The 23,430-nt window shown below is 51.0% G+C and overlaps 1 protein-coding gene across 1 annotated transcript; it reads right to left on the bottom strand.

The window, feature by feature from the left end:
* Nucleotides 1–6,018: 6,018 nt before the first annotated feature.
* On the bottom strand, nucleotides 6,019–22,860 carry LOC120391209 (C-type lectin domain family 2 member E-like). Its single transcript, XM_039514681.1, has 7 exons — nucleotides 22,844–22,860; nucleotides 21,435–21,619; nucleotides 17,820–17,933; nucleotides 15,125–15,250; nucleotides 13,352–13,497; nucleotides 12,317–12,423; nucleotides 6,019–8,497 (listed from the first exon to the last, which is right to left on the bottom strand). The coding sequence occupies exons 1-7, from the start codon at nucleotides 22,858–22,860 to the stop codon at nucleotides 8,362–8,364; spliced, it is 831 nt and encodes a 276-aa protein (XP_039370615.1). The 3' UTR covers nucleotides 6,019–8,361.
* Between the last annotated feature and the right edge of the window lie 570 nt (nucleotides 22,861–23,430).

The raw sequence follows: 23,430 nt of genomic DNA, 5'->3' as shown, positions 1-23,430 counted from the left end.
CAAATGTTCTGTGTAAATGAATTCTGTTTTGTGTGTGAATGAGGAATGTGTGTTAAGAGATATGTGTGAAGGCCATCACTGAGCCAGATGTACCAGGGAAGAACCGGAGACAGACGCAAGGGCACCAGGAGGCTGCAACACTCCCCTATTGAAATGTCAGAGGTGGGCAGATTGACGCCTCTAAAGAGGAGACAATGGGGACAAGAGAGCTGTGATAAAGAATAAGAAAGACAATTTAAGAAAACAAGCGCTCGTCAAACAACAATTGATTACAGCATGACGGTGCAAAACTCATTGGTCCCAGTGAAGGAAACAGGGTGCCTTGCCAGGAAACTTTGGGTTTGTCCTGCCAAGACTTCCCTGGAGCATTGTGTTGCGACCGACGGAACCCGGCTCCTCCCTACCCATGATCAACCTAGCTGCCACTAGATTGATCCGGACTCTGGACTGGTAACTATAACATCGACTGGTGGGACAGTGAGTTTGTGTGTGGGGTGTGTGTGATTGAATGCATATGCTAATTGTTGTATCTTCAATAAATGCGGCATATTGCCTTTTCCCCTGAAAAAGATCCTGTGTGCTTCTTATAAGCATAACAAGATGACCCTGCTTGCACTGTTATAGCCACTGATGTACCAATACTGTTGCACAACTGTGATAAATCTTATACAAAGGTAGGTGTCATTGGATCCAGCTGTGATCTGCTGAACAATGTTATCCTGTTTATATGCGCGTATTATCACTGTCTATTGATGTTATGAATCTTTGTTATGTGTTCGTATCTCAGACATGTTGTGTTCCTGGGTAACACCCACATGACACATTTTCATCTGGAACAGCAGAGAATCAACTCTTCCAATGGGCCCCTCCCAAGGACGCCTAAGCAGCATATGGACAGTGGAGGCCCCGTGACTCAACAGGGCATGTAGAACTCCCTGTTTGGGACAGTAGCTTGCCAGGCACATGGCAGTGGGTATAATTTGAAGAATGTGACATCATCCTCTTTCCTCTTTCTCTGGACTATGATGTCTAACAAAAAAGAGCTTTGAACAATGGACTGAGGACCTCAATACCCCGATATAACACAACCCGATATAACATAAATTCGAATATAAATTTGAATACAAAGCAGCGTTCCAGGCGGGCGGGGCTGTGCGTTCCGGCGGATCAAAGCAAGTTCAATATAACGCAGTTTCACCTATAACACAGTAAGATTTTTTGGCTCCCAAGGACAGCGTTCTATTGGGGTAGAGGTGTATTTGGGATGAACCAGAGAGACTTGTTACAAACTGTCAGATTTAACATCACTGCTATTATCCTGATCTACTAACTCTGAAATCAACTGTAATGTACCTGATTAATTTTAATCTCTTCCTTTCTTAATATGAATAAACCTTTAGCTTTTAGTTACTAAAGGATTGGCTACCAGCATGCTGTTTGGGTTAAGAGCTGAAGTATATTTTACCCAGGGTGTTGGTCTGGCTCTTTGGAACTAGTAGACCCTAATACATGTGATTTCTGCTTTTAATAATAATTTATCACAGAAGTCTGGTATGTCTGGGTGGAGCAGGAGGGGCTAGAGGGGCCTGTCTGTGGGTCCACAATAACTAGTAGAGTAGTTTGGAAGCGCACGTCTGTTACTGGTTTGGTGAAATCTTATGAGCGAATATACCACCAGCTTGGGGAACATGTCCTGTTTCCTGGCAGTCTGGCCTGAGATTGGCATTCTTAGCTGTGGCAATGTGACAATAATAATAATTACATTGTGAATTTGAAATGGGTCTTATTTGTGCCTGGAAGTGGGAGCACCTGCAGAGAGGGCAGATCTGTTGTCCGATCGCGTGGTAAGCAGGGCTCATCGGAACGATTCGCGTTCCAATAAAGCCAGATACAAGCTCGGGCATCTAGGAACAAAGAACATAGGTCACAATTATAGGATGGGGGTTCGTACCCTGGAAAGCCCTAAAAGGGACGTGGGGCCATGATGGGAACTGGCTGAACAGGAGCTGTGACTAAAACAGCTAATGCCGCCCTGCTTTGTATAAGTGGGAGAAATCTCACTAGCCACAGGAGAGGTTTTACCTCTGTATACGGCACTGGTGAGCCCATCACTGGATACTGGGTCCAGTTCCGGGGGCCACACTGCAAAAAGGAGGATGATAAATTGACATGGGCTCAGAAAAGAGATTCTAGTGCCGGGAAACATGCCTTCGAGCAAGAGCCTAGGAGCTCAGTCTGTCCTGTTTCTCCAAGAGAAGGTTCAGAGGTGCCCGGATCCCTGGCTGTACCCACCTCCTCGGGGCGGAGAGTCCTGAGAACAGAGGGCAGACAAAGGCAGAACAAGATGACTGGTGTAGAGAAAGTAGATAAGGAAGTGTTACTTACTCCTTCTCAGAACACAAGAACTAGGGGTCACCAAATGAAATTAATAGGCAGCAGGTTTAAAACAAACTAAAGGAAGTATTTTTTTCACACAGTGCACAGTCAACCTGTGGAATTCCTTGCCAGAGGATGTTGTGAAGGCCAAGACCATAACAGGGTTCAAAAAAGAACTAGATAAATTAATGGAGGACAGGTCCCTCAATGGCTATTAGGCAGGATGGGCAGGAATGGTGTCCCTAGCCTCTGTTTGCCAGAAGCTGGGAATGAGTGACAGGGGATGGCTCACTTGATGATTACCTGTTCTGTTCATTCCCTCTGGCCAGTGCCGGAAGACAGGATACTGAGCTAGATGGACCTTTGCTCTGACCCAGCAGGACCATTATTATAGTCTTATGTTCTTAAGATGCCAGGGCCACGGGCTGAAACTAGATAAATTCAGGCTAGAAATAAAGGTGCAGGGTTTTAACAGCGAGAGGACTTAGTCATTGGAACAACTGCCCCAGGGATTGTAATGATCTCCCTGCTCGCATGTAGCACTTTTCATTGGTAGATCTCAAAATGCGTCACAATCTTTACTGGCTTTATCCTCACAAGCCCTCCTGAGGCAGGACAAGGTTATAACCCTATTTTTTATACCCGGGGAACTGAGACACAGGCAGGCTAAGGGCCAGGTTTCTAAAAGTTTGTCATGTCTAGTGGGGTTTTCAGAAGTCCTTCGGCACCTAACACCACTGATTGTTTAATGCCCTAGCCCCTGGGCAATCCTCCAGCAGAACCCGGGTGCATGGGTCTTCACTGCAGAGGCTGTGAGGGAGAGCCCCACATGTGAGCCATTCTTTTCAGGTGACAGATCTTAGGAGCTGTCCCAGACTGAGGTGTTCATAGAGCAAGTTTTGGGGAAAAAATGATAAATTTAGCAGTAATAAGTCCCCAGGCCCAGCTGCCATTCACCCAAGAGCTCTGAAGGAACTCAGAAGGGAAATTGTAGAATTACTAACTGTGGTGTACACCCTAGTGCTTACAGCAGGCTCTGTACCAGATGACTGGAGGATAGCTAATATGATGCCAATTTTAAAAAAGGCTCCAGACGTCATCCCGGCAATCACAGGCCAGTAGGCCTGACTTCAGTACGGCAAATTGGTTGAAACTATAATAAAGAACAGAATTATCAGCCACATAGATGAAAATGATGTGCTGGAAAAAAGTCAACATGGCTCTTGTAAAGGGAAATCATGCCTCACCAATGTATTAGAATTCTTTGAGAGGATCAACAATCATGTGGACAAGAGTAATGCAACCGATATAATGTACTTAGACTTTCAGAAAGCCTTTGACAAGGTCCCTCACCAAAGGCTCTTAAGCAATGTAAGCTGTCATGGGATAAGAGGGAAGGTCATCTCATGGACTGGTTAAAAGATAGGAAACAAAGGGAATAAATGGTCACTTTTCAGAATGGAAACAGGTAAATAGCGGGGTCTTCCAAGGATCTGTACTGGGACTAGTCCTGTTCAACATATCCATAAATGATCTGGAGAACAAGGTTAATAGTGAGGTGCCAAGATTTTCAGATGACACAAAACTACTCAAGATAGCTAAGTCCTAAGCAGTCTGCGAAGAGCTACAAAAGGAGCTCACAAAACTGGGTGACTGAGCAACAGAATGGCAGATGACATTCAGTGTTGATAATGCAAAGTAGCTCACACTGGAAAACAAAATCCCAACTATACATACAAAACGACAGGGCCTAAATTATCTGTTATCACTCAAGAAAGAGATTTTGGAGCCATCGTGGATAGTTCTCAGAACTCATCTGCTCAGTGTGCAGCGGCAGTCGAAAAAGCGAACAGAACGTTGGGAGCCATCAGGAAAGGGATAGATAAATAAGACAGAAAATATCATAATGCCCCTGTATAAATCCATAGTAGGCCAACACCTTGAATACGGTGTGCAGATCTGCTTGCCCCATCTAAAAAAAAAATATTTTAGAAATGGAAAAGGTATAGAGAAGGGCAATAAAAATGATCAGGGGGCTGGAACAGCTTCCATACGAGGGAAGATTAAAAAGACTGGGACTCTTTGGCTTAGAAAAGAGATGATTAAGGTGACAGAGGTTTATAAAATCATGACTGGTGTGGAGAAAGTGACTAGGGGAGTGTTATTGATCCCGTCACATAACACAAGAACGAGGGGTCACTCAATTAAATTAATAGTCAGCCGGTTTAAAACAAACCTAAGGAAGTATTTCTTCACACAACGTACAGTCAGTCTGTGGAACTCCTTGCCAGGGGCTATTGTGAAGGACAAAAGAATAACTGGGTTCAAAAAAAGAACAGGAGTACTTGTGGCACCTTAGAGACTAACAAATTTATTTCAGCATGAGCTTTCGTGAGCTACAGCTCACTTCTTTGGATGCATAGATATGCATAGATATGCATAGATATGCATCCAAAGAAGTGAGCTGTAGCTCACGAAAGCTCATGCTGAAATAAATTTGTTAGTCTCTAAGGTGCCACAAGTACTCCTGTTCTTTTTGTGGATACAGACTAACACGGGTGCTACTCTGAAACCTGGGTTAAAAAAAGAAATAGATACGTTCCTGGAGGATAAGTCCATGAATGACTATTAGCCAAGATGATCAGGGAGGAAACCTCTGCTCTGGGTGTCCCTAAGCCTCTGTCTGCTAGAAGCTGGGACTGGACGACAGGGGATGTATCACTCGATGATTGCCCCATTCTGTTCATTCCCTCAGAAGAATCCAGCCACTGTCGGAAGACAGGACACTGGACTAGATGGACCATTGGGCTGACCCAGTATGGCCATTCTTATATTCTGAGTTGGAGTCTTTGAATAAGGCGTGGGTGACTCTTTCTAAAAGATATGGCCCCGCTAACCCAGGGGTCGGCAACCTTTCAGAAGTGCTGTGCTGAGTCTTCATTTATTCACTCTAATTTAAGGTTTCGCGTGCCAGTAACACATTTTAACGTTTTTAGAAGGTCTCTTTCTATAAATCTATAACTAAACTATTGTTGTATGTAAAGTAAATAAGGTTTTTTAAAAGTTTAAGAAGCTTCATTTAAAATTAAATTAAAATGCAGAGCCCCCCAGACCGGTGGTTAGGATCCGAGCAGTGTGAGTGCCACTGAAAATCAGCTTGCGTGCCGCCTTTGGCACATGGGCCATAGGTTGCCTACCCCTGTGCTAATCAGAAGTTCTGGGCTGGGTGCCAGGACCCCTGGCTGCCATCTCTGGCCTGCCCTATGCAGGATGGCCTAATGGTCCCTCCTAGTTTTACCATCTACAGCTCTCTGTGGCAACGTGCAATCTGTTGCCATTCTGTGCAGGGTTCTCCACCCCAGCTCCCTTTTTATCAGTGACTCTGTGAAAGTGCAAATGGTCCAGTGTGTGGGACTGGAGGTCACAAACTGCTGCATGGTGATTTTCACACCGTCACGTGGTCTCCACCCCTCACAGCTGGGTGATGAATGTGAAGCGCCCAGAATTCCTCAATACAACCTTCATAGCCCCCTCTCCCCCCGCCTCCAGCCAGAGAGCAGTTTCGTTTTGATTTCAATGGTTTTTATTGGTTTTGAATTATTAAAAATACAGTCCAAGGAACCGGGCGACCAAAAAGTCATTTCCAACTGCAACGATCAATGTTTAAACTTTTGCCTATTCCCCGCCCCCCTCCCAAATCCAACAATTCAGTGTAAGGACTCAAATTCGCCCAGTCACCGGATCTTTGGTTTTTTCCAGAAAAAAAGATTCAGCTGGAGAATTTCCCCTTGCTCTAGCTGAGGGCAAAGAGGAGCAGCTGGTGTTTGGTATGAGGAAGGGGGGTGCAGTGGAGGGATGCGAAGAGGGGGCAAAGCAACGGGCTGGGAGAATGGTCATTCTGAAGACGCTGGGGATCAGGGAGCCCCTGGATGTTCAGACCTGTGTCAGGTGTAGCCCTGCGGAGGGGAGCTGGGAATATATTCTGCAGCTGCCTCTGCCCCACTCCTAGAGTAACAGCGCCACCGTGTGGCCATTCCCTCTAACAGCGCCGCTGTTGGATTCTTCCCCCAGATATTGGCTCGAGTCTCACACACTGTCCTTCTGGGATGCCGGGGTGGGGTGGCCTCCACGTGCAGGCAAAGGGCCAGAGACAGACAGGCTGTGGCAGGGGCATGCTCAGCATGATGTAGAGGCGAGGCAGTGTGCTTGAGTGGAGTCAGGCCTCCTCGGTTCTCTCCCCAATGCTGGGAGGGGAGTGGGGTCTAAGGCCTTGTCTACACTTCAAAGTTTTGTCGGCAAAAGCTGCCCTTTCAAAGCCCCTGACAGCTAGGGTGACCAGATGTCCTGATTTTATAGGGACAGTCCCAATATTTGGGGCTTTTTCTTATATAGGCTCCTATTACCCCCCACCCCCTCCCGATTTTTCACACTTGCTGTCTGGTCTCCCTACTGACAGCTGAGTGTGCTGCCCCATTTGGGGAACAAAGAGCAAATTCATGTGGAATGCTCCTGTTCTGCTCTGCACTAGGAACACAGGCAGGCTGCTGCTGCCAGGAGGGGGAATTGCTGCGCTATTTTGACACTCCTCAGCAGGGAGAGCTCACACAGCTGCTCAGGATGCCGCTCTCGGAGGGAATCACAGAACCATAGGCAGGCAGAGCAGGCTGCTTTGGGAGTGACTGCTGTGCCGAGCAGAGCCGGGGGCTGATGTGTGGGGAGGTGTCCCTCTCTCCCTGCTGCAAGATAGGCCTGCTGTCTCCTCCGCCCCAGACACATCACTCCTCCCCCCCCACCCCCACACTTCAGTCGAAAAAGCAGCTGACAATCTACCAGGATGCTCCCGGAAGGATGAGATTGAGAAACCTGCAACATGTGATGCTGTACCTGCCCCATGAGGCATTGCAAATCCTTCCCAAAGCACTGTGCGGCCAGTTGCACAGTGGGATAGCTACCCATGGTGCTCTGCTCTCTTTGTCGATGCAAGAGCTGATCGTGTGGACGCACTCTGCTGACACAAGGAGCTAGTGTGGACATGCAACAGCAATTTTAATTAAAGCAGCATAACTTTTGCTGACAAAACTTTGTAGTGTATACAAGGCCTAGTACTTAGAGTGGGTAGGGGAGGAGGAGAGGGGAGCTGGGTGTCTGGATTCTTGGGTTCTTGTCCCAATCCTTCCACTGACTTGCTATGTGACTTCAGGTGGGTGACTTACTGATGGATAAAAGCCTCATCTTGTCTAGTGCCGCTGGCTGTGGGCAGCCCCTGGCAGGAGGTACTTGGGGACTGGCAGGGGCGAGCAGGGGGTGTCCAGGATCAGACAGGATTAGAGCACTGTTCACTGCAGTAGAAGAGGGATTTCTGCACAGTTCTGAGCACCCAGTGAGCTGAACCCAGATTCACACAGATGTTCTCTCCACTGGCTAGGGAGACGCATGAACCTGATACTCCTGCAGGAAACTGGAACTGCTGGGGGATCCCTGCCCTCAGTGCACAGAACTCCCTGTAACCTCATAAGCAGACTCCTTTGGGCTTCAGATTTAAATGCTAGCACAGCCAATTAGTGAAGTACCCTGGGAACTAAACCTAGTGGGAACGAGGGACTCTGGAGAGCGATGGGAGAAACAGAGGGATTGTGGGTCTCATCGTGCCAGGAGCTGACCACTTCTGACTTTAGTGGCAGTCAGTGGTACTCAGCACCGGGCCTGGATCTTACATGACCTGTGCCAGGTCACACAGCAAGTGCAGAGCTCTGAGCAGGACCCAGGTCTGGCAGTCTCTCAGCTAGACATTGGGTTTTGCTCAGCTAGGAGGGAGGTTGACAGTTGAAAGTCCTCTAGATCTCACCGTATTCAGTAGCTCCGACCCAGCCTGGTCGCGTTCAGCGAGGTGAGCTAGCCATGAAGGCGGCCAGGGCTCTGTTGGCTTTTATTGGCTGCTTAAAGAAAATAAACCTCAAAACGGCAAAATGTTTTCAAAGGTGAAAATTACACACAAAAGGGCCCGGCTCTTTCACAAATGAAGTTATAGTGATTCCCACAAACTGCGCTGCTCCAGTTGCCTCTGGCATCCCCTGTGAGATGGACGCAGCGTTGAGTGTTAACACTGGGGATCCCTGAAGATCTGAAAGAGACAAGGGGAATATTTCCAGTGGCTAGAGCAGCTCCTGGGGAATCCACCCTAGTCAGGAACATTTCCGTCACGGACCCACATGATCCGACAGAGCAACTTACCACAACCGCTGCAAGGGAAGACTGCCATATCTCTCTATCTATCCCCATATCACACATCTAGCCATCCATCCCAGGCACTCTGCCTAGCAATCCCAGCACACACCTCCCGAATGATACATCCCCATGTACTCGCACCATCTGCCTATCTGTCCCATTCACATCTACTTAACTGTGCACATCCACTCCCCTACCTAGCCATCCCCATGCCCTTCTACCAATCCCATACATCTAGCAATCCACCTATCTATCCCCATACACACTCATCTATACCCACACTCTCTATCTATCCATGGGTGGCAGATGAACCCCCACTTCAGGGAGGCTAGCCTCACGGCCCCGCCCCTTCCACCCAAGGCCCCGCCCACCAGAGCCCCGAGGGCCCACACACACACATCCCCCACGGCTGAAGGAGCCCTGGCTGACCTGCCCCAGCTGCGCTGGCTGGCCCAACTCCCAGACCAGCCCGAGCTGCCCTGGCCACCCCAGCCCTTGGCTGTCAGCCCGAGTTCCAGGGCACTGGCAGGAGCTGAGAAAAAGAATAGCTCAGTGGTTTGTGCATTGGCCTGTTAAACCCAGGATTATGAGTTCAATCCTTGAGGGGGTCATTTAGGGAACTGGGGTAAAAATCTGTTTGAGGATTGGTCCTGCTTTGAGCAGGGGCCTGGACTAGATGACCTCCTGAGGTCTCTTCCAATCCTGTTGGCTTCAGGGGAGAGAGGGCAGAGCCATGGCCTAGGTTAGGGGAGGTTTAGCTACCCCTGGCCTTTGATAGCTGCTGGCTATCTATCTCCATAAGCTTATACCTGTCTCTCCCTAGACACTCCCATACAACCATTCCCATTAGAGCTAGGTGAATTATTTTTTCCATTTGAGAATCTGACACAAATTTGTTGACTAGATTTGGCCAATTATTTTTTGTGGGGGTGGGGACAGAGTGAAGGGGGTGGAAGCACTAGGGTCAGTGGGGAAGATCAAGGCGAAGTGATGAGCTCCCTTTTGACTCTGATCCCAAGGAAACCTGCAGTGCTGCCCCCTGAGCCTACTTGGTCTGGGGTCTCGGAGGGATGGTCCGCCCTAGAGTGCAGCTACCTCAGAGTCCCAGCTCAGAGCAGAGCTGCACTGCACTGCAGTGTCTGTGCATAAAGCTCATGTTTGTTCCCGCTCCCTGTGCTAATCCCGTCCTCCTCACTGTAATCCTACCCAATGTTTATTGCAGGACCACAGTGTGTTAGAGCCAGACTTCCTGGTGCTGAGCACCTGGTGCTTCCACTGAGAACAGCTGAGATCAGCTTGTGTTTGGGTGCCTCATGTCCTATTCTCCTCTATAAGGCAGGCTCCCTGGCTGGACTACATTTTCCACAGTGCACTATGGTATTCCCTCTGGAGGGGAGAGGTGGAGTATCCTGGGACTCCCTGGCCATGGTGCAGCATGGGAGATGTAATCCTGCTGGGAGCTCATGGGGAGAATGATGACATACAACAATTGAACAATTGGTCTTCCCTCTGGAGAAGAGAGGCAGAGCATCATGGGAGCTGTAGTCACACTGGGGAGGCTGGACCATAATGGAAAAGGAGAACATGCAGTAACTGAACTACAACTCCCATGAGTCACCAGGGCATTATTTCTGAAGGAAAATATTTGCGCTTGCACCCAAAATATTTTGCTTTTGGGGCATGTTTTTCAACAAAAAATTGAGATGTTTTGCAAGATGCAAAAAATGTTGAGTCAAAATCCCAATTTCCCATAAAAGAACCATTCAGTGGAAAATTTTCAACCTGCTCCATTGACTCCCTGCTGGTTCTGGGCCATGTAACAATGCTTGTTCCCAGCCATGCCAGCCTGAAGTCAGTGGGCTATTCCCTTCGCCCCATAGTTCTGACCCTGGGACTCACCAGCCCAAGGGACCAGACTGTGCTTTGGGGGGGGAAGCTGGCCACCTCCCCTACTCCAGGGGAGGGGGTGAGTGAGGTGCAGAGCACAGGGCCCTGCTGGGTGTGGGAGCAGGGTGAGGAGACAGATGAAAGCAGGCAGAGGACAATGAATGCTCCGGCATGTCTACACTACCAAGTTTACTCCTGGGGGAATTCTGCATCACTGCACACGCACAGAATTCATGTCTGGTGCAGAATTTTTTTTCCCCACAGAAAATACGTTCTGCCCAAGAAGTGCTGCAGTTCTGCCTTTTGCCCACCAGAATCACTGTCTGGCCGGCTGTAACGGCGCATTCATTACAGCAGCCTGCCGGTGGAGCCAAGTTAGGAGGCACAGTGGGGCACATGGTGCTGCCAGGGGGTCATAGCCTGGGGTTCAGAAGGACTAGTGAGGGGACAGACTGGGGTGCGGGCTTAGGAGCTAGTGGAGTGACAACATTGATCCAGGGACTGAATGAGAGGGAGGCCCCAGGCCTCATGGGGACTGGGGATAGGAGGGCTCTAGGACCACGGCCAGATGTACCTGACAATGGGAGAGGCTCCTCTGCATGGGGGAGGCTCCCCAACTCCCTAACAATTCCCCCACTCCCAAAAGAATCATAGAATATCAGGGTTAGAAGGGACCTCAGGAGGTCATCTAGTCCAAGCTGCTGCTCAAAACAGGACCAATCCCCAGACAGATTTTTACCCCAGTCCCCTAAATGGCCCCCTCAAGGAATGAACTCATAATCCTGGGCTTAACAGGCTAATGCTCAAACCACTGAGCTATCCCTTCACCCAAAGAAACTGTCCCATACTTCTCCCACCCATACCCAACAACCCTCCAGGTTCACTCCTGAGCTCCTTCCCTCTCCCTCAGCTCCTCCATTACCCCGACTTCCCCAAGCCTTTGCACTGTGTCTGAGGGGTGTGGAAATACGGTTCTGTATTGTAGTTTAAATGAATTACTCAAATTTCTATATTAAAATGCCTAGTAAGGAATCTAGTTGTCAAAAAATACCCGCCCATTTCCTGAATCTTTTTTTCTTTTTCTTTTTTTTTTGCATGTCTTGTTACAGACATACTTGCTCACAGGTATTTTGAAATAAATTGCCAAAATAATTGTAACTGGTGTGATTATACTGTTGTTTTGACAAATAGAATATGCAGAATTGTAATATACTATCTGTAGAATTCTACATTTTTGGCACAGAATTTGTTCGGTGCAGAGCTCCCCCAGGAGTAAAAGTTCAGTCAACGTAAAGCAGCTTATGTTGACCTAACCATGTAAGTGTCACACTACAGAGTTCCTCTCACTGCTGTAACTCACCCGCTACTCCGACCTAGTAAATCCACCTCAACGAGAGGCATAAGGCTTAGGTCAACATAGTCCAGGCGCCGCAGTGTCTGTATGGACACTGCTTTACTTGCATTGCCTGTTGGCTGTCAGCGTGTCAGGTAGGGTCCCTGTTTTGAAACTGAGCGGAGGCAGGGGTGTTCCGCTGTGAGCCCCAGCAGCGCAGACAGCTGGAACCTCACTGCCCAGTGCTGAGTGCCCAGGCTGTGAGCTCCCTGCAGAGGTCCCAAGTGGAGTCCCCACAGCTGGAGCCCAGGTGCCTCCCAGGCTCTCAGCCTCCCCCACACTAACTGTCTTAAGTCGGCGCAAGCACTCCTGGTGAGACCACACATGACTGACAGGAGGGCAGTGTGGACATGACAAACACAGTAATTGCTGGTGGCAGTACATAGACTAACATAAGTCGACTTAACTTTGTAGTGTAGACATGGCCTTACTCACCTGTATGATACCTGTGAGCCATCCACCCACGTCCAGTTTCCTTCTGCGCCTTTGTGGCTCAGGCCGATCCAGTGGTGAACAGAATTGATCCCCACTGTCAGGAAGGCCTAAGGTGTGGGGGGGAGAGAAGCACAAAGCAGCAGCTATTTGTTTCCTACCTGGGGTTCTGCAAGCCACCAGGGGCCCGCGTACCACCAGGCCTGCCCAGCCCTCCGTCACCTGCCTTGCCCGGGTGTTGTGCTGAAACCGCCCACCCCACCTGCAGGCACACAGACCAGATGGCCAGGCAGCAGCAGGGGTGAAAGCAAGCAGCCGTTGCTACTGGGAAGAGGCTGTGAGGTGAAATGGGGTTATGGATTTACACTGCTGTAAACAAGACAGGATCTGGTCATGGGGCTTTGTCTGGATCCCGGCAGTGTCTCTGGGTAACAATGTGCACCTATGCCGATCGGTTCTGGCCACACGCACCCTGAAGAGCTGATCACAAAGGCTGGGGGCTGGAGGGCAACCCCCACTGGGGGCTGCATCGGAGCGGGTGGTTGGGTGAGGGGCCTGCAAGTGGGGTCATGTCTCTTCTGGGATTGCAGGAGCTGGGAGGCTGAGAGGGGGTTGCAGTGGCTCTGGGAGTGGGAGGGACGAGGGACTTGCAGGAGGCAGGGGCTGGTGGGGCTTGCAGGGCTGGGAGGGCACTGCTGGAGCTTTGTGGCAGAAATCCCTAGAGCGAGCCTCTGCTGAGTTCTCTGGTGCTTGTCTGCAGCATCTGCTGTGCCCAGGGGACTTGGGGCAGGGAAGTAGGTCCCTGCAATGTCCTCACAGCACAGGGCCAAGGGTCAAGCAATGCAGCTGCCCTCCTCCCCCTGGGGATGGTGGGCTGGATCCAGAGGCTGCAAAGCATGGGCCTAGGAGGCTGGGGGAGCTGAGTGCAAGCACTGGGATCACAGCAACAGTTTCGGCCTGGGAGGAGAGATCCCAGGCAGGTGGCCCACACTGCACCCAGTTCTGCCTCTCCCCGGGGGCAGGAGGATCGGGACCTACCTGCTCCCACGGGTTGCTGATGACAACTAGCTCTGCACTGCGGGTGCTGCACGAGTTCCTGGCCATTTCCCAGGGCTCCTTTTCAAGGGAGAAAAAGTAGCATTTCTTCTGGAACTCCTCCCAGCCATGCGGGCAGCACGGGATCCCTGCAACACAGGCTGCAGCTCACCCCAGGACACAGAATCCAGGCTGGTAACATCCTGCTAATCCTGCATCCCAGCCCAGGCCAACCCCGACGAGCATCCCGGCCGGCTGCTCGCTCCCAGCCAAGGAGGCTGCGGAACAGGAACAGACTCTGTGGTTCTGCAGCTCCCAGCCTGCGCTACGCACTCTCGCCAGAAGGGGCCTCCCGAACTCCTGGCTGGACACAGCCGAATGCGCTGCCTCCGTGCCGGGGCTGGCAGGAAACGGGCTGAACTGAACGGAAGGTTTTGACATTTGTTTTCATTCCAATGCAAAAAGAAGCCAAGACTGGCCCAGAATAACCAGTGGCCAGGGCACCGACCAGGGGGATGGGAAAGCAGGGCCAAGCCTCTGACTCAGGTAATGCAGGGACTTGAACCTCATCCCCCACCACCCTGGCATGTGCCCTGACCCAACTATAGAGTCATTCTCAGGGAGGGGGAGCGAGCAAGTGTGCACCTGCACAGGAGTGACTGACCCTGGAGCCCCCTGGCTTGGGCACTCGCCAGACCCAGGTCTGCATCCCTGCTGTGCCTGGTGTGGTCTCCCACATCCCAGCTGCGTGCCCCAGGCCATGCCCAGAATGGGGTGGAGCTTCCTATCGCTGCTTCTGACCAGAGCTTCCACCCCGGTCCTGACAGACCTTCCTGCCGAACACTTAGTCAGAACTGACCCATTTCTGTGAAAAGCTTCGGTTTTGACGAATCGCCATTTTCCTGGGAAAAAAGGTTTTGTCCAACATTTCCCAACCCGCTGGACTCCCCTCCAGGTGAGAGCCGAGCCCTGACTCCTCTCCACCAGCCCCCACATTCACACCTCCCACAGCACCCATTCGGCCCCTAAGGAGCCTGTCGTCCTGCTCGGGGGAGGAGCGTGTGTGCCATGGGCTGTGATTGCAGAGTTCTGGTCTGAGACACACAGTCTCCCCTCCCCCCCCCCTCAGATTGTTGTCTGGATGTGTTTGTTCCTGTTTTGCATCCGTCGGATCTTGAGTAATCAGGATCCCAAGTAAAGAAATAAACAAGAAATTGTCACTGTGGGAAACCAGCTCGGCCAGAGCAAAACCACCGCTACAGGAAGCCTTAGTCACCCTGACTGACACCCAGGATCTAGCACCTACAGCTCAGCTCAGTCACAAGACGGATTTGAGGGGGAAAGAAACATCCCAGGTTTGTGGCAAAGTCACTTCTACAGTTGAGAATGAACCTGGTACCATGAGCACCCAGCTCCAGCCGTGTGAGGTCAAGGAGTAGCTCCCTCAGCTGGTGGCAGTAATAGGCTGTTATCCTCTATGCAGCATAGGTGCTGGGACAGTGATGCATTCAAGGACAAAGCAAATCAGCCCCTGTCTAAACCCTCTTCAGGTCTGAACGTGACCAGACTATGTGAAAGTTCTGATCCGGATCTGGGTCTAGATCCCACTTTGGGTCCATCTCAAGGCCACTGATCCTCCCCCTGCAGGGTGCGTGGATGCAGCACTGGCATGCGGGAGGTTTGTCTGTCACCTCCCTGCCCCTCTTTGGTGCAGGGCTGGCTGCCTGGCGCCTCCATCCAGACACATCAGGCAGCAGGCCTGGGACCAGCACTTACATTTCAGGAGTATGAGCAAGAAGGCAGCTGTTGACACCAGCAGAGACACCCCCACCAGGGCGTAGAGGATGCCCAAGGATTTTCTCCCACAGCCTCTCTGCTCTGCTGCCTTCGGGGTGGAGACAGCTGCAAAGAACAGCAACATCAGCGGCTAGAGCATGAGTCAGCAGAAGAACAGCTGGTGTAATCTCTCCCCATGCCACCAGCCACGGGCAGGAGAATGACCTACATGTGCAAGATGGTGGGAGAGGGGTCTAGTGGTTAGAACGTGCGGGGAGGGGCTAGGAGTTAGGACCCCTGTGTTCTATCCCCAGCTCGGGGAGGGGAGTGGCAGACGGGGCTGGGAGCCAGGGCTCCTGGGTTCTATTCCCCCCTCTAGGAGAGGAGCAGGGTCTACTGGGTGCCCCCCACAGCACCAGAGAGTGCACTCTGGGGTGTGAACTGTAAAGAGGAGAGACCAGAGCTTTCTTGTCCCCATAGGACCCCGAGCCCATCACCATGGTGTTTGGGTTTGTTTGCCTCGCTACGGTCCCAATCCTTGAAAGCACTGATGACTCTCCACTCCTGCCAGGGTCCATGGGCACTGCGGAGACTCAGCAGCTTTAAGAATCCAGCTCTTCGAGGCCTTGTCCACATAAGTGAGTGTGTTAAACTGGTGTGACTCACCCAGGCCTGGTCTATGCAAAAACTTTCCCTGGTTTAACTGAAGATGCAATTTCACTCCCCTTTATTTAAACTGGGGCTGCTTTGTATGTGAACACTCTTAAATCAGCTTAACACCAGCTATCGGCACCGATTTCACAGTGTTCACTAAATCACTGATTTGCACTAAATCGGTTTGTAAACCGATTAAAACAAAACTGGTGCAACTTAGATGCAGACAAGTCCCTAGTGTAGACATGCTTGAGTCAATTCAAGAGGCTCTTACAGAGCTGTATCTTAAGCAGATTACAAAGGGCTCATCTGCACGAAAAAGGCACACCGATTTCGGCAGAGATGTGAATTTAAACTGCTTTAATCAAACCAGTGTAGACACACTTAACAGCCCCTTTCTTCAGTTAGTTTCAATTGATTAGGAGCAGGGTTGAAAAACCCAAATAAACCAAAAATCAGAGCATCCACCTTTGTCTTTGCTATGAAAAAAGGGAGTGTTCTTACCTTGTGACAGGAAGAATGGGGTAATGCCCGAGGCCTGATCTACCCTACAAAGCTTCACCGGCTTAGCTATGTCGGCTAGGAGTGTGCAAAAACCACACACGCTCTCATGCCAACACAGCAATGCCAGCAAAATTCCCAGTGTAGACACAACCCCGTGAAAAGAAGAATGCTCCTGTGGGCGTGGCTAATGTCATTGTGTCCGCCAGCCCAGGAACACCTCCAGCTGGCCGACCCAGGGCACTCGGCAGACACAGCTATACCGCCGCAGGCTCTGAAGAGTAGACAAGCCCCCAGCGGAGAGAAGGCAGCCTGGAGCATTCGCATGGATCAGTGGGTCGAAGTAGCAACCACGGGAGCCAGGGGGCACCAAGCTGGGTGGGTTTCCTGGAACCAGGGGGCCTGGGCGTGGTAGCTTCTGTATAGAGCACATGGCACCCGCCAGGGCTCCCTGTGTGCCATCCTCCCATCCCCCAGCAACTGCCCACCCCTCCCCCACACCAGGTGCTCTGGATGCCCACCATCCCCCCTCCCCCACACCAGGGGGCTGGCACACCGGTAGCGGTCCCCCACCCCCCGCAGCAGCAGGGACAGAGGCAGATGTCACCAGAAAAGCCACAACTAAAGCCAATAATGTTACTGTTCTCATTTATAAAGCTCTTGGAGATCCACTGATGAAAAACACTAGAGTCGAGCTGGGAGTTAACCCGGCAAAGTGCTGAGAGCCTCTGGGGAGATCTCGCTCACTGCCTCTGCAATCCATACATTGAACCCACCGCCACAGCACGGAGTGTGCATTGGGTTGTTTGCCCAAGTAGGGGCTTGAGGGGTTAATTCCTGCAAATGCCCCATTTGCTCACCCAAGCGTGAGACGCCGAGCCAGGCAGTCGCCCGAGGGCTGGGGAGAACGCACGCCAGCACCACGCAGGGCAGCACAGCTCTAGGGGGCTGGGTTTCAGCCTTCTTCTGAAGAGGAGTTTTTCTAATGGGATCGTTTCCCTGGAACAAGGATTATCTGTGTCCAGTTCAGTCAGGGGCCCCGCTAAACTCACCTTTGCAAGCCTGAGCCTCTCCACTGTGCTCAGATGCCGTGTCTAGGCCACAGCCCTTGGTATTCGGCACCCATGGAAGTGGCTGCAGGATTTGGCCCAGCTGCGTCATGCTCCAAAAACCTCAACGTTCGTTTAAAAATAAAACCATCGGGGAGATTTTCAAAGGCACAAGTGGGAACTGAGCACCTAATTCCCATTGGTGGGGGGCAGTGGGAGTTGGGCATCCAACGGCTTGTACTGCCTTTGAACAATCCCCTTTGGCAGCGGAGATAACACTGGAAACATGACCCAGGTGTGACTGATGCAGAGAGGCTGCCTGAGTCTGCAGAGAGCCTGAGCCAATTGCTCTTCATTTCCATCTGTAGCCTCACATTAATGCTTTTCCCTTTGCCAGACCCAGACATCAAGCCCGGTTGTGCTGACAAATCAATTCTGTGGCCCACGCACCTCCCGTGTTCTGTGAGATGCACCTCAAGCGAGTCACCCACCTGGCTCTGCCTTTGCTTGCCACTGGGGCTGCATCTGAGGCTGGGGTGGTGGCTGATTGGGATCGATGTTCTCATAATCCCTCTCGCAGTCGTCCTCAAAACTGCCCATCGAATCTAGAGACAGAAAGAGGGTTTTCTAGAACAGCTGTGGACCTGTTTTATTGTCTATTCTAGATCACAAAGCGTTTAAAACCCAGACTCTTCCCCAGGCCTGGCTGTTGGGTCCAGTCACTTCCCAGCCCAGCTGTGGCTTTCGCTGTCATTGTTAGTATTATTTATCTGTATTGCAGATGCACCGGAACCCCAGCTGTGGCCCAGGCCCCCACTGCACCAGGCGCTGTATAGACCCAGGTCCCTGCCCCAAAGAGCTTCCAATCTAAGTCAATCAAAGCAGTTCACAACCCACAGAGTCAGCCGCTGATTGCTGGCCTGGGCTGCGAGAATGTCTACAGCTGCAAGAATGTTCATGGGAATCCCTGGGCAAAATCCTTGTTCTCAGGGCTGAAAATTTGCCCTCTAATGATTAACTTACCCTCCCTCTGCCCAAACCCTTCACCTGTGCTGTCTGGAGGAGTTGGCTAAACCAGGTATTCATCTGTCTAGCCCCATACATCTCCCTGTATCTATCCATCCTCATACACCGTATCTATCTATCTATCCCCATCCGCCCCTTCTGTCTATCTATCTATCCCCATACACCTCCCTATATCTATCCCTCCCCATACACCGTATCTATCTATCTATCCCCATACAGCTCCCTGTATCTATCCCTCCCCATATACTGTATCTAATCTATTTATCTATCTATTTATCTATCCCCATACACCTCCCTATATCTATCTATCCCCATACACTGTATCTATCTATCTATCCCCATACAGCTCCCTGTAGCTATCCCTCCCCATATACTGTATCTAATCTATTTATCTATCTATTTATCTATCCCCATACACCTCCCTATATCTATCTATCCCCATACACCGTATCTATCTATCTATCCCCATACACCTCCCTGTATCCACCCCTCCTCATACACTCTAACTATCTATCTATCCGTCTCCATACACCTCCCTATATCTATCCACCCCCATACGTATCTCTCTATCTATCGATCTCTCTATCTGTAAGCAGGGTCTGAACGAGCCCTCCACTGCCATCTAGTGATGAGCTGGGGAAAAGACTTCAGGAACAGCCTGTGTTTGCTTCTCCTCTGCCTAGGTGTGCAGCATGATGGAGAGCTTGACCAAAATGGTCACTTTTGGCTGGCGTTGGGTTACAATTCACTTTACTATCGAGTGCAGGGGTAATGAAATATTTTTCTCCTTATTGTATGAAGAAAGGGCAGCAGAACCGTACTTAGTCTGGCCTGTGAGGCGCCACCCTAATCTGAACCTCATTTGCTACGCGTGGGGTAGGGCTGCCAAAGGCCTGTGAAGGAGAGCAAGGGTGGGAGCGGTGTTTGAGGTGGGAGGTGTGGCTAAAGGAGGGTCCTAGATGCTAGCTGCTTCTGCACTCTGTGTTTAGAGACCGAACTAATTAGCTTCAAGTGAGAGACCTTGTTTCTCTGTTTCGGGGTACCAGGAACTGAATGTTAGTAGCTCTAGGGGCTATGCCTTAGGCCATATCTGCACTAGCGAGCTTGCAGCTGTGCCACTGCAAGCTCGCTTGTGTTGCTGCTCTATGCCGGTGGGAGAGAGCTCTTCCGTTGGCATCATAAAACCCCTTCCACGAGCGGCGGGAGCCAGGATGGTGGGAGAGCATCTCCCTCTGACATAGCACTGTTCACACCAGCACATCTGTGGGTGTAACTTACATCACTCGGGGGGGGGCGTTTACACGCGAGCCGTTCAATGTGGGGTAAGGACTGTGGTGACACGAAAGACAAGGCAGAGGCTGTATAGCCAGAGAGACCAGTAAGAGCTGAAATCACTAACACCTGGGTTAAGCCGGGTGACCTCAGCCCATGGAATGACAGAAGTGGCGGTGCCGACCAGCAGCAGCAGAGACAAACAGCGGAAGCAGCAGCCGACATCTAGTTGCAGAGGCTCATAGCAACCACAGAGACATTGCTTGATCCCCCCCGCACCCTTTCTGGGGTGGGAAGTAACCCCCTATGACCCACCGCTGAACTCTCGGTCTTTGCTAACCAAGGACGGGCCACCTGTGAGTGGGGTGCAGTGGAGGGAAAGGAGAATAATGTGGTAAAGGGACATTAATTCATTGGACTTTCCCACCCCAAGGTGGAAAACTGAGGCAAAAGACACAGCCCATTGTGCTGTGGGGTCGTGTTTGTTTATCATTACATGCTTTTGAGTGGGGTTGTGGTATTTCCCCAAACTAATGCTTGGTTCCCTTTCTCTTTTAATACAAGTTCTGTTTTGTTACACACAGACTCAGTGCTTCTGAGTGGGGAAGTGTTGCCTCTTAATAGCACTCAGTGTTTGTGTTTGGTTTTCCCAGATTCCTGAGTGGGGGCTGGTTCTGTTCTGTATTGTTAAGAGGAACCCCCTAGATATTGAACCTGGCCCTACTTGTTGCTGACTCCACCTGGCAGAAGGGTTACACATCATCTAATCTATCTATCTATCTATCTATCCCCATGTTCCCCCTCTATGCATATGTAAGGCACTGGTGGTAATTGTCCTGCTATAATCAGCACTGATGAGGCCTCAGCTGGAGTATGGTGTCCAGTTCTGGCCACCACGCCTTAAGAAAGATGTGGACAAATTTGAGAGCGTCAAGTGAAGAGCAAAACAAATGATCAAAGGGTTAGAAAACCTGACCTGTGTGGAAAGGTAGAAAAACGGGGTAGGCTTAGTCTTGAAAAAAGAAGGCTGGGGCGGGGCGGGACCTGCTAAGGCCTGTTATAAGGAGGACAATGATCCATTGTTCTCCACATCCACTTGAGGTAGGACAAGAAACAACCAGCTTAATCTGAGGCCAGGGCGATTTAGATTAGATATTTGAACAATCTTTCTAGCTGTGCGGGTAGCTCAGCGCTGGCGCAGGTTGCTGAGGGAGGCTCTGCGATCCCGTCTGGAGGGTTCTAAGAACAGGCTGGACAAACGCCTGTCAGGAATGGTCTAGGGGTTTACTTGGGCCTGCCTCAGCGCAGGGGGCTGATGTCTTGAGGTCCCGTCCAGCCTCCCATTTCTATGATTCTGGGAGTAGGGAGACATGCCCAGACGATCCCGGCTGGCGATCCACGCCCCATGCTACAGAGGAAGGGGGGGAATTCCCAGAAACTCCAAGGTCCCTGCAATCTGACCTGGGGGAACATTCCCCCCCAACCCCGAAGCTGGCAATCTGTGTGACTGTGAGCCAGACCCACCAGCCAGGCATCTAAGCAGAGATTTCTCTGCACCGCCTTAGAGCACCAGTTCTCAAACTTCACCGCACTGCGACCCTCTTCTGATAACAGAAATTCCTACATGACCCTGGGCGGGGGCAGAGCCTGAGCCCCGCTGCCCCGAGCTAAAGCACTCAAGTTTCGGCTTCGGTCCCAGCGAGTCTAATGCTGGTCCTGGTGACCCCATTAAAACGGGGTCCTGACCCACCGTTTGAGAACCGCTGCCTTAGAGGGATGAGCTAGAAGGTCAGTCCCCCCGTGTTTACCTGGCCTCCCATGTGGCATCTTGGCTCTTTTGGTCTGCGACAGCTGCATGGAGTTGTTCTGGTACCTGCAGTCACTGGGTGCTGTTTGTATCACACTGTGAAGCAGCTTCCTCCCGGGCGGCAGCGTCTCCACCACAGACTGATTGCAGCGCCTGGGCTTGCAACACACCACAGCCTCTTCTTCCCTTTCACAAACCACGAGTGCTGAAGACACCCACCGTTAACCCCTTCCCTGCCATGGGCACAGCTCTAGCCCTTTAAAATGTCAGCTGGTTGATGGGGGGGGAGCCACTGACTAACACTGAGGTCCTGTAGAGGAGACATGCCCTTCCTGTAGGAGGCAGGGGGAATTGTTCTGAGCCAGGTGAGCAGGCGAGGCTCCGAGCTCACCAGTGCCTGGAGGGGGCTGGTCTGGAGAATCCAACATTCCCCCAAAGGGACCCCACCGTTGAGGGCAGGGCAGAGAAAGACAACAGTGCGTCTCAAACTAGGGGGATACAATATAATGTCACATACCTTTTATGGGGGGAGTCCTAGAGGCAGCTCTCCAAGTTTGCCTCCCTATGTTTTTCCCTACATTGTATTGTTACAACAGCATCTAGGGCCCATACTGGGATCAGAATTGTGCCAGTGCTGCCCAGAGCCCACATGGTACCAGCCACGTCACACAGCACCCCCAAGATCAGGGCCCCCTTGTGCTAGAACTGTAGACAGGGTAGATTATTATCCCTCCTCCACGTGGGAGCTGGAGAGCAGACAAAGTGACTGGTCCCTAGTCACAATGCAGCAGAGCTGGGAATTGAACTCATGTTGCTTACTCTTTCTGCCCCTGCTATGCACCCCAGGCCAGCCTGATCCCAGAAGCAGAGCAGAGCATGGCATGTCCTCCACTGCAGCATTTCCCCAAGTATTTGGGCAGGCGGGGGCTAGTGAGGTGGGGTCGATACAGTTGTGAGTGGGTTGCGTAGATGGCATGAGCCGGGGTGGACAGGGCACCTCTTTTGTTTCCATTGTTTGTGGTGAATTGCTGTGACTTTCAGACATTGGGGAAGTGCCTGGGGCTGAGGAGAGGGGCTGAGATAAAATGAAATGCAGGGTTTCCTCTTCCTCACCTTTGAACACACCTTGCTAGTCTTTATTATTAAGGCTACGATTTTGGCACAGAGGTGATGGTGGTTAGACTGTCTGGAGCAGCTCACTACCAGGAGTGCCCTCTTCAGACTGTCACAAATAGGGCAGATCCCCCAAAGTGCTGGTGCGATCTCTAATTAGCTTTCACTCAGTCAGTAACAACTGTGAACTCCTGGATCACTGTACCAGTCGTGCCATGGAGTCAGGCAGTCCCCTTAAACTCTCCAGTCTATCCTGCCACCCAGACACACTGGACATAGGGATAAATGGTCACTTACACCAAAAATGATGCCATGTTCAGGTTGCTTCCAGTTCCAAGAGACCTGTCACCTACCCCAGATCAATTGGTACCCTAAATCTTATACCAAAGATGGTGCCTGTAGCCAATCCTGAAATAAACTATCTAAAGGTTTATTAACTAGGGAAAAGCAATAAATGTGTCATTTACAGGTCAAAGCAAGTTAACATGTACAGCCAATGAGTTACCATCTAACTCCTGAGAGAATCACAGAATATCAGGGTTGGAAGAAACCTCAGGAGGTCATCTAGTCCAAGCCCCTGCTCAAAGCAGGGCCAATCCCCAGATTTTTACCCCAGTTCCCTAAATGGCCCCCTCAAGGATTGAACTCACAATGCTGGGTTTAGCAAGCTAATGCTCAAATCACTGAGTTAGACCCCCCCCGAGAGTGATAGAATTGTCCTGATCCATCAATTCAAAGCGTCGTTCAAGGCACCCCAGGAGGCAGCCCCTGGGGATCTCTGGCTTCAGTTTCAAGTCTCTGGCCCTTCACAGTTCAAACAGCCACAAAGGTGCCGTTTCTTCTTGTCGTGAATTTTTATTCCCTTCCCCCACAGTTCATGGGGT

The sequence above is a fragment of the Mauremys reevesii genome, linkage group 25 (assembly GCF_016161935.1).
Source record: "Mauremys reevesii isolate NIE-2019 linkage group 25, ASM1616193v1, whole genome shotgun sequence".
Lineage (NCBI taxonomy): Eukaryota > Metazoa > Chordata > Testudines > Geoemydidae > Mauremys > Mauremys reevesii.
This window is presented reverse-complemented; position numbering and strand designations above follow the sequence as displayed.